Source organism: Phaseolus vulgaris, chromosome 11 (genome assembly GCF_051622355.1).
Source record: "Phaseolus vulgaris cultivar YP4 chromosome 11, ASM5162235v1, whole genome shotgun sequence".
NCBI classification, from domain to species: Eukaryota; Viridiplantae; Streptophyta; class Magnoliopsida; order Fabales; family Fabaceae; genus Phaseolus; species Phaseolus vulgaris.
The window spans coordinates 15,266,890-15,278,164 of NC_143508.1; the positions used below are offsets into that span (position 1 = coordinate 15,266,890).

The 11,275-nt window shown below is 35.0% G+C and overlaps 1 protein-coding gene across 1 annotated transcript; it reads left to right on the top strand.

Moving 5' to 3' along the window:
* The first annotated feature begins 346 nt into the window (after positions 1 to 346).
* LOC150023088 (uncharacterized) lies at positions 347 to 1,046 on the top strand. Its single transcript, XM_090297602.1, has one exon. The coding sequence runs from the start codon at positions 453 to 455 to the stop codon at positions 798 to 800; it is 348 nt and encodes a 115-aa protein (XP_090153728.1). The 5' UTR covers positions 347 to 452; the 3' UTR covers positions 801 to 1,046.
* Positions 1,047 to 11,275: the final 10,229 nt, after the last annotated feature.

Sequence of the window (11,275 nt, forward strand, 5' to 3'; positions counted from 1 at the left end):
AGAAAGATGTTAAATAAAGAAATAAAAAAAAAAGGTTAGATGGAGAAATAAAATTAAAAATAGTACTATCTTAGAAAAAATCTCCTAATTTTATTTATTTTTTTAATATTTTATTGTTACTGAAAAGTATAGTGTTAGTAGTAGCCTTTGTGGCACGTGCATAACAACCACACTATGAATCATGAATCATATAAAGTTTAGATTTGGTAAAAATCTTATGTTACCGTGAATGCAAAAAGTGCGTGCGCACGCCAAGTGCGAAAAACCAACGAAATAACGGTCAACAGTCAAACACGCTTTTACACGAGTCTATACCAAACCCCAAAAGGTGCCACATACAAATTTGCATCATTTGCATTTGCAGGCTCCAACATTAAACCTTAATCAAAAGCCGTGTCTGTGTTTTCTTTCCATTTTCCACTTTCAAGATCAGTGTTATATTTTGAGACATCATGAGCACACTTGTTCGCAACACCACCCTCACCTTCAGCCGCAAATACAGATACGAGCTTCTGGGTCTTCAGGGCAAAGACAAGATGCTCAAATCCATCAGCTACAGACGCAGAAGGGCCAAGCAAAGGCAAATCTTTCTCACTACGTACAAGCTTTCTTCCTTGGATAGTAACACTTTTGTGGAGCCTCAAAAGCCTAAGCTGAAGCTGAAGAAGGTTGCTGTTAAAGTCAAGAAGATTATGGCCTCGGTTTTGATGTTCATGCGAGTTGGTTCTCTCAGGTCCTGCGGTTCTAGGTCTGCCATTTCTGATGGATCTTCGCCTGTACCTAATAGGAAGAACTTTTGATGATGATGTTGTTGGTTCTTCATGGGTTTAGGATGATTCATAAGTTCTCTGTTGCTATAATGTTCTTCTTCTCAATCTTTGGTTCTTTCTATCTAGGATTTAAGAAGACGAATAAGCAAGCCATGCAGTTGTTTTTAGTATTTATGTGGCAGATGGTGATGAATGGAAAAAAGGGTTACCAAATATTGTGTATATAATGCTTAATCTAATGTCTAATGGATTACTTTCACCTGGATTTTTCTTTTAGCTGTGAAAAAATCACTATTGACAATATTCCTACGCTATACCGTTACTCTATTTGTGTAGATTTTCTAACAATAGATACTCTAGTCTATTTATTTACTCTAAATCCTCTAATCAGTTCACACACTATCTATAACAACTTGTTTAACATTAGACCCTTGAGACCACCATTTAGGCTGTTAGTTTTCTTTTGCTGTATATATACCTTTTTGTCTCACTTGGGCATTACGAAAATATGTGTTCTTTGTTTGTTCACCTTTTGTTTTCCTTCTCTCTTTTCTTTTCACATTGTTCTTTTGCTGTCATGAAGAATTTCACAAGCTTATCCAACCAATTCTTAAGAGGATGTACTGCATACCAAATAATATGCCCTGTTTCTGTTTTCTATTATTTTAGCAGTTTTATGACTGACTATGTTAAGTGTTAACTTCTTTTTATTTCAGTTGGTACTTTTGTCCTTCAATTATTTACCTTTTTGTAGTGCTGATATGGAGGCTTTTGATTTCAGAAATTATTAGCTCTTTGCCGAATTCAAATGGGGTCATTAACTTTGGAAATATACAGGAAATTTAATACATAAATAAAACTTCGGTGAACTTTTTCTAGTGCATTTAGAATTGCTTTGTAATCCAAATCAGACTTTCATCTCCAATTTCGATTTCAATTTCCATTTTAATTCGGGAACATTGTCAAAATGACTCAAGAAACTGTGACTTTCTTCACTGTGCAATTAGCATAGAAATAATAATATAAGATAAAGGCTTCTAAGGAATTTGACTCCAGATGGAGATAGAAATTCTATAGCAGTGAGAAGTGAGTGGAATTGGAAGTGGTGGCAGTGGAGGACCTAAATTGGTTCTAAACATTCTCAATGGGTTCATCTTTCTGCCCATGGAGTTTCTTATTACCACTATTGATCCCCTAAATGAAAACAAGTGCATTTCTCATTAGGAGTTGGGGACCAGCTCTGGGAAGAGTATGTCAACAAATAGAACAAAGAAATTTATTGATCATTCTGTTACCTCTATCACATGCTCTATGGTGAACATTTTTTTCTTTATCAGAAATCATCATCTTTTGCAATTTATTGAACTAATTAACTGCATTGGGTTGAATCATACTAGTGAACTCAACATTACATATTTATTTCAGAATCAGAAAACATTAGGTTCACGGGACATTATATTTTGTTTGGTTCTCATTTTGTTATTCATTTTTTCAAGTTGGACATTTTTTCTGTCATGTATGAACCACTAAAATAGTTTACAAAATATGAAAACATGTAATAATTTAAGTGCTTAAAACAGGTTCAGTTATGAAAATTTATTTCCTTGGAAACATTTTTCTAAATTAAAGTAAATTAATGCAGCTTTTGCAATGCAATTCTATCCGTGTACAAAAAGGACCGAAATGCAGATTTGAGTTGCTTCCGGATAGTACTGCACAAGAGCTTGCTGTTTCTGTTTCATATGTTTTGGAAACAATTCTATAAATTGAGAATAAACGTATCAAGTTTATTTTTTAAGTTTTAAATTTTAGAAAACTAAAAACCTAAGGAATTTGACAGGGGAAATGCCATATCTTGCTTTAAGAAAAGTTTTAACTGGAAGCGAAATTGATTATAATAAATGCCAGGTTAGTTGTAAGGTTAATGGCACATTATTTGCAAATATTGGTAAAACAAATAAAGGGACTTTGCCAACACATAAACGTTTTAAACCACGCAGCTTAAGTTATATCAATAGCTAATATATAAGAAATAAGGTGGGGGAAATAAATTATATTAATAGCTAATACATAAGAGATAAGGTGGAGGAAATAAATGACTGAAAATAAGAAACCATGCAAATTGTATTAACAGCAAATGCACCAAAAATGCATATCCTGTATTATTTCAGAAACACTGCATGCTTAGCAATTGGCTAAAATCCACTCAGACAGTACCCTCTCTGGTCACAAAATATGTAACATAGAAAAACAAATCAAAACATGTAACATACAAAAACAAATCAAAACATGTAAATCAACTCTATATGACAAGTTAATCAGAGGACTTTGCCACACTTGTTGGTTCAGGTGTTTATGCGGCTAATAGGATACACCTGAATAGTTGCATAACTTACACTAAGATTTTCGTCATAGTCAAATCAAACTTGACAAGCAAGAGGTTTAACAAGGAGATGTGCCCTTATTACCAACTAACCAAAAGCATGTTTCAACTCAATCTTTCTTTACAAATCTATGAAATGCCTACTCTCCCATGTGCAGGAAGAGAACTAGTGATAAGAAGAAAAACAACAAAAATAATAATTTAAGAGCTCTCCAACATAATTTATAAGATAGGATATCCAGAGTCATCTATCTACCCTCAGACTTCACCGATTGTGAGAAGACCCTACTCATAGAAACACCAAAGAGATAATCCAGACTTGTGCCTTCAAATTGTGCAGTAGAAGCACTTGCATCCTGGCTGATATTGTTGATGTGTGGAGAGAGTTCACCAATCATATTAGTGTTGTTTTCTTAAGGATCACCTTGAACCACAGCCTCTTGCAGTTGGAGAGCATACTCCAAATTCCACAAGACATCTCCCATAGAAGGCCTGTCAACACCATAGTCAGCCAAGCATTTCTCAGCAGTTTCTCCAAACTTCCTAAGAGAATCTGGCCTGATTTTGCCTGCAAGTGTTTTAACAATAATTTTACATTTAAATTTAAATTTTAAACACCACCCTATTATATTTATTTGTTGGATACTTCAGTTTCAATCTTAGGCAGCTCCAGCAACTTAAACTCTTTGTCAGATATAATATCCTCCTCCATAAAAGACAGAATTATCTAATTCCATATCGAAGCAAACTTGTTGGCCTCAATCTGGTTAGACTCAAGCATCCTCTAGGGCCGACCAAGCCCATACCTGAGCTTCAGCTTAAACTTACTCTTCATGTTCCTCTTCTATTCAATAACTGCTCATCAGGGAAGGCAGAATCAAGGGCAGTAGGAATGTTTATCTCCTTAAAATTGAAAGCATCAAATATTCCACTATGTATATTTTTCTCAAAACCATGATCACGGCTCAAACTGTAACTTCTTGTTATAGCATCTGATAAGGAGTTCTCATCTTGCTCAGGACAAATATCAAGAATGTTGGACTGCTCAGTGAAGTTGTTAGGAATGGTTGCTGACTGATTTAGTTTTTTGGTAGCAGGTGGGGAGTTTATTTTATTGTCTGAACTGGCAGGTAAAACATTGTTTACAGGTAAGATATTCTTGATTTCAAAACCATTAGATGGAAGGCTGTTGATAACTGAAGCAAGCAAAGTCAATAGCTTTTTCAGTTTTTGATGCTTTAGAGGAGACCATAGAAGATTGTTGCACGTCACCTCACGACCACTGGAGATAGGATCCCACTGTAGTAACTCTTGATACCGATCTTTCTTAGAATGAGATGCTGCATCTGTTGATAAAACTTCTACTGTTGATGTCTCTTTATAATATCGTTTTTTTCTTAAAGAATTAGCTAAAAGAATCCTGCAAACCATTCATAATGATATTCAAGATTTCTTAAACATGGCCCACCACAAGACCCAAACATAACAAAGGATATTTTAGCAAAAGAGTACCCTATTTTGACAGGTGGCTCCAAATTACACCTTGGTAACATGGAAAGGGGATTAGGTGGCATGGGCAGTTTGGTAAAATGAGAAGGACAACGTGGCAAGTCATTTGGGTCAAATGAGAAAAGCAGGAAACGGCGAGGTAGTGCAAAGAGGCGGTGGTTAAGGGTAATGGTGGTGGTATGCGATAGGTTGCGATGGTGTGCGAAAGGTGTAAGAAATGTTGACGGCGAAGACGTAGTTCGATGGTAACGGCAAAGACGTAGTTCGACGCTGACGGTGGAGACACAATTCGACGATCACGGTGACGAGGTAGTGCGAAGGGCGACAACATTGTAGTGCGAAGGGACGTTGGTTAAGGGTATTGCAGTGGTGTGCGATAGGTTGCGGTGGTGTGCGAAAGGTGTGGGAAACGCAATTACAAGAAAAGAGGAGAAAGTAAGTATGTTTATTTTGGTTTTTCTGGCATTTTAAGCTTTAGGGTTTGATGTTTAGTGTCTTCTTTGATGATTGATATTATTGTTGGTCATTGTATATGGGTTTTCATTTGAAAGTTTGTATTATTGAAAAAGTATTAAACTTTTGTGATGAGTGATTGGTCTTGTGGTTTAGTTCACTTGCTTCATTGTTTACTGTATCTTGGTCTGCGATTTTGGGACTGGCTTTCAACGGTTTTTTGAGTTCAATACAGGTTATTATAGAATTCAACAGTCCAGAGATGTGAATTGAATTGGGGCCCCCCTTGATTTTAAGTGGGGACCTGTGTACAACTTTATGCACTGTATTAAAATTTTATCATGAGTGATTGGTCTTGTGTTTTAGTTCACTTGCTTCATTGTTTACTGTATTTTGGTCTGCGATTTTTGGGACTGGCTTTCAATTCTTTTTTAGTTCAATTCAGGTTATTATGCAATTCAACAATCTAAACCTGTGAATTGGGGACCCCTTTGATTTTAAGTGGGGACCTGTGTACAAATTTATGCATTGTATTAAACTTTTTTATGAGTGATTGGTCTTGTGGTTTAGTTCACTTGCCTCATTGTTTACTATTTTTCGGTCTGCGATTTTGGGACTGACTTTCAACTTTTTTTGAGTTCAATCCAGGTTATTATGCAATTCAACATTTCAGACCTGTGAATTGGGGACCCCTTTGATTTTAAGTGGGGACCTGTGTATAACTTTATCATTGTATTAAACTTTTGTCATGAGTGATTGGTCTTGTGGTTTAGTTCACTTGCTTCATTGTTTACTATTTTTTGGTCTGCGATTTTGGGACTGGCTTTCAACTTTTTTTTTAGTTCAATCCAGGTTATTATGCAATTCAACAGTCCAATCCTGTGAATTGGGGACCCCTTTGATTTTAAGTGGGGACCTGTGTACAACTTTATGCACTGTATTAAACTTTTTTCATGAGTGATTGGTCTTGTGGTTTAGTTCACTTGCCTCATTCTTTATTGTTTTTTGTTCTGCGATTTTGAGACTAGCTTTCAACCTTTTTTTGAGTTCAATCCAGGTTATTATGCAATTCAACCGTCCAAACCTGTGAATTGGGGACCCCTTTTATTTTAAGTGGGGACCTATGTATAACTTTATGAATTGTATTAAACTTTTGTGATGAGTGATTGGTCTTGTGGTTTAGTTCACTTGCTTCATTGTTTACTGTTTTTTGGTCTGCGATTTTGGGACTAACTTTCAACTTTTTTTGAGTAAAATCCAGGTTATTATGCAATTCAACAGTCCAAACCTGTGAATTGGAAACCCCTTTGATTTTAAGCGGGGACCTGTGTACAACTTTATGCACTGTATTCAACTTTTGTCATGAGTGATTGGTCTTGTGGTTTAGTTCAGTTGCTTCATTTTTTACTATTTTTTGGTCTGCAATTTTGGGACTGGTTTTCAACTCTTTTTTTAGTTCAATCCCGGTTATTATGCAATTCAATATTCCAGACCTGTGAATTGGGGACCCCTTTGATTTTAAGTGGGGACCTGTGTATAACTTTATGCATTGTATTAAACTTTTGAGATGAGTGATTGGCCTTGTGGTTTAGTTCACTTGCTTCATTGTTTACTGTTTTTTGTTATCCGATTTTGGGACTGGTTTTCAATTTTTTTTTAGTTTAATCCAGGTTATCATGCAATTCAACCGTCCAGACCTGTGAATTGGGGACCCCTTTGATTTTAAGTGGGGACCTATATACAACTTTATGCATTGTATTAAACTTTTGTCATGAGTGATTTTTCTTGTGGTTTATTTTACTTGTTTCATTGTTTACTATTTTTAGGTCTGCGATTTTGGGACTGGTTTTCAAAAAAAAATTTAGTTCAATCCAGGTTATAATATTGATTGATTGTGATGATTTACACCAACAAAAGGTGCAAATGGCATATCATACTTATTTCTTAGGTATGTGGTATTGAAATATAAAATGTCTCCAAAACTATCTCATGCTGTTTTGCTTCTAGTATCAGCCCAAAATACATGTCGTATTCGATTATCATCGCCCAAATCAATGTCGAAGTAAAATTGTGGAGTCAATTCCCTCGTGCGACAAAAATGATTTAAGAGAGTTTTTCGAACTTTGGGCAACATAATTACGCACGTCTCGTTCAACAAAGTCAAGATTTTCGTAACCACCAGCAGCAAACACAAAAGACTTAAAAGTCTTATTTATACGAACCCCGACATCGTCATTTATATCAAGCACTCTTTTTGTCTACAAACTTATTTTTCTATTATCGTGAAACAATCTAGACTTCGTCGGGCTCATATCATGTGAGTGTTCCTCGTGTACGGACATAATATACCACTTCCCTTCTTTTATGTCAACGGTTATACGAGTTGGACATTCAACGGTCTGAGTAGGGTGAGTGTTTATTTCGGGTGGAATCGTTGACACGTATTTTCCCTCCCTTTCACATACCAAGATAAAGTACCTTAATTCCTTGTCAGGTCCTTTTTTTGAACTTTGTGTTCTAGTGGCAAAACCCTTTTTAATGGCATATTGTCGGTAAAAAATTTCACGCCATTTATAGTATCAAAACGCATTCCAACTATAGGAACTTATTCATCGACTACATTTGGAACCGAGTCATCAATATTTACATGGGAATCTGATTCATGAACTATATTTGCCACAGAATCATCCACAACTAAAGGATTTGAATGTTGAGATTCTTCAAAGAAGAGAATGTCATCAGGTGACAAATCTTCCATTACCTTAGACCTGTCGTGCATATTATGGTTAGCTTAAAGTACATTAACAAAAAACATAAATGCATATCAATACAAATTTCTTCATATAACTTCAATATTTGAAACAATGAACAAAATAATTCTACATTCTGCATTAAAATATAAAACTAGCAACATTAAGGAAGATCATTTGACATAGAATTTATTAAGAAGTGGGCTAAAGGTAAGAATGGTTTTATGAATTATTTAACAATTTGCAGTAAGTTAGTAATAACCTATTCATGTATATAACTAGGGTACAACAACAGCCGTGTTTTGGATTGTCATCCACATACCTTAGACGTGGATTGCAGAAAGAAGAACATTAGTTGGTGAAACATTAATAAATATTTAAGATCTAAAGTCCATCCACCTAAATAATAAGCTGCAATGTGTGCGTCATAGTGGCATCATGAAGACACAAAAATGTGGGTAAGAAATGAACAAATAAATTCAATGCAACATGGAATTGACAAATAACTGAATGGAGTGGAAGGAAGAAAATTTAATGGGTTTCTACCCAACAATAAAAGTTTATTGAATGCAACCGTACCTTCAATCCTTGAATGCAATAGTACCTTCAATGCCTATGCTAAGTTCAATGCGTAGTAAATGCCATGGACAACAAGGATTGAAATGAATGAATGAACCACGTGTAGTTTTCAGTTTGAAAACAATTTGAATGGAACCCGGACGGTGTTGTACTTTGATGAAGGGCACGATTTTTTCTCTTTACTGTGCGAACGAAGGTGAAAATTTGGTTACGGCATTTCCATCAATATAATATTATTTAAGAAGAAGATCAGCATTTAAGAATGTCACCTACCTCCTGCAAAAAGTGTACTTGCACCCAAAGTCTACTTCCACCTTTAAAGATTAAAATAGTACTATTTTATTTACTTTTTAGATACCCTTACTGCAGCTTATCTAAGAAAGATTTAAAACTAATTTTTATTTGTTATTATCTTAATTAATTGGACATGACGTTCACTTTTTGACACAATGCACACGTAGTCACTCCTCCTTCAACCATTACCTGTGGGCACCGTTCATACATAAATGACGTCATATTCTTCAAAAAAATTATGTAAACATTCATTCCAAATGGAGTCATGGGAAGGGCTTGATATCGACGACAACGACATTGGTAGCTATGTACATTGTTGCAACTCCACTACTAATGTCATTTTGGGACCAACTGGTAATGTGCAAGCCGTGATTCTTAATCAAAACTCTGATAATGCAATAAACACTCAAGAATTTATAAACCCATATAGGTCAACAAAGTTATGAGCATAATTTTACATCCAACCCATGAAAATGGGCAGAAAAATTCCTTCAATTAAGGGTAATATTCATTAACAAATTTTAATTTAAGTGCCAACTATAATATTTATGATGTTTTATTTTTATTTTGAAGGACAAATTGATGGACATGATTGTGAACAAAAATCACTCCTGGGAAGTTTGAAAGAGTTAGATGTTTTCGTACTCCTAACTTGTGTTATCAAATCATGCAAACTCACTGGTCTTGGAGACATGCTAAAAAGGGTTAAGGTAACATACATATTATTTAGTCTTTCATACATTGTGCACAAAAATTGGAGTCCCATTTGAACCCTCACAAAAAAAAAAAAAAAAAAAAAAAACTTGCAAACATTAAGTTGGAGGATCACATGACAGTTCATAGAGTTGTACACAAGTCCCCACTTAAAATCAAAGGGGTCCCCAAATACATTGACACACCAGAAGTGAAGCTAGTCCTGCACTATCCAATTCCCTAACTACCAATGTCGTTGTTGTCGATATCAAGACTTTCACATGGCTCCATTTGGAATGGATGTTTACATACAAATTTTGAAGAATGTAATGTCATTTATGTATGAACGGTGCCCACAGCTAATGGTTGAATGAGGAGTGACTATGTGTGCATTGTGTCAAAAAATGAACGTCATGTCCAATTAATTAAGATAATAGCAAAGAAAAATTATTTTTAAATCTTTCTTAGGTGAGCTGCAGTAAGGATACCTAAAAAGTAAATGAAATAGTATTTTTTAGAGCTTTAAATGTGAAAGTAGACTTTGGGTGCAAGTACACTTTTTGCAGGAGGTTGGTGACGTTCTTAAATGCTGAACTTCCTCTTAAATAATATGATATTTGTTGGAAATGATGTAACCAAATTTCCACCTCCATTCACACAGTAAAGAGAAAAAATTGTGCCCTTCATCAAAGTACAGCACTGTCCGAATTCCATTCAAATTGTTTTCAAACTGAAAACTACACGTGGTTCATTCATTCATTCCAATCATTGTTGTCCATGGCATTTACTATGCATTGAACTTAGCATAGGCATTGAAGGTACTATTGCATTCAATGATTGAAGGTACTGTTGCATTCAATAGACTTTCGTTGTTGGGTGGAAACCCATTAAATTTTCTTCCTTCCACTCCATTCAGTTATTTTGTCAATTCCATGTTGAATTGAATTTATTTGTTCCTTTCTTACCCACATTTTTGTGTCTTCATGGTGCCATTATGACGCACGCATTGCAGCTTATTAGTTAAGTGAATGGACTTTAGATCTTAAATATTTATTAATGTTCTCCTTTCTGCAATTCACGTCTAAGGTGTGTGGATGACAATCCAAAACATGGCTGTTGTTGTACCCTAGTTATATACATGAATAGGTTATTACTAACTGCAAATTGTTATAATTCATAAAACCATTCATACCTTTAGCCAACTTCTTAATAAATTCTATGTCAAATGATCTTTCTTAGTGTTGCTAGTTTTATATTTTAATGTAGAATTATTTTGTTCATTGTTTCAAATATTGAAGTTAATTTATATGAAGAAATTTGTATTGATATGCATTTATGTTTTTCGTTAATGTAATTTAAGCTAACCATAGTATACACAACAGGTCCAAGGTAATGGAAGATTTGTCATTTGAGGACATTACCTTTTTTGAAGAATCTCAACATTCGAATCCTTTAGTTCTGGATTATTTTGTGGCAAATATAGTTCATGAATCAGATTCCCATATAAATATTGATGACTCGGTTCCAAATGTAGTCGATGAATCAATTCCTACAGTTGGAATGTGTTTTGACACTACAGATGACGTAAAAAGTTTTTACTAACAATATGCCATTAAAAAGGGTTTCTCCATTAGAACACGAAGTTCAAAAAAGGACCTAACAAGGAATTAAGGTACTTTATCTTGGTATGTGCAAGGGCAGGAAAATACATGTCGGCGATTCCACCCAAAATGAACACTCACCCTACTCAGACCGTTGAATGTCCAACTCGTATAACTGTTGCCATAAAACAAGGGAAGTGGTATATTATGTCCGTACACGAGGAACACTCACATGATCTGAGC

What these genes read in the sequence shown, in the direction of transcription:
- LOC150023088 (XM_090297602.1), top strand. Translation starts at nt 453, where the DNA reads ATGAGCACACTTGTTCGCAACACCACCCTCACCTTCAGCCGCAAATAC.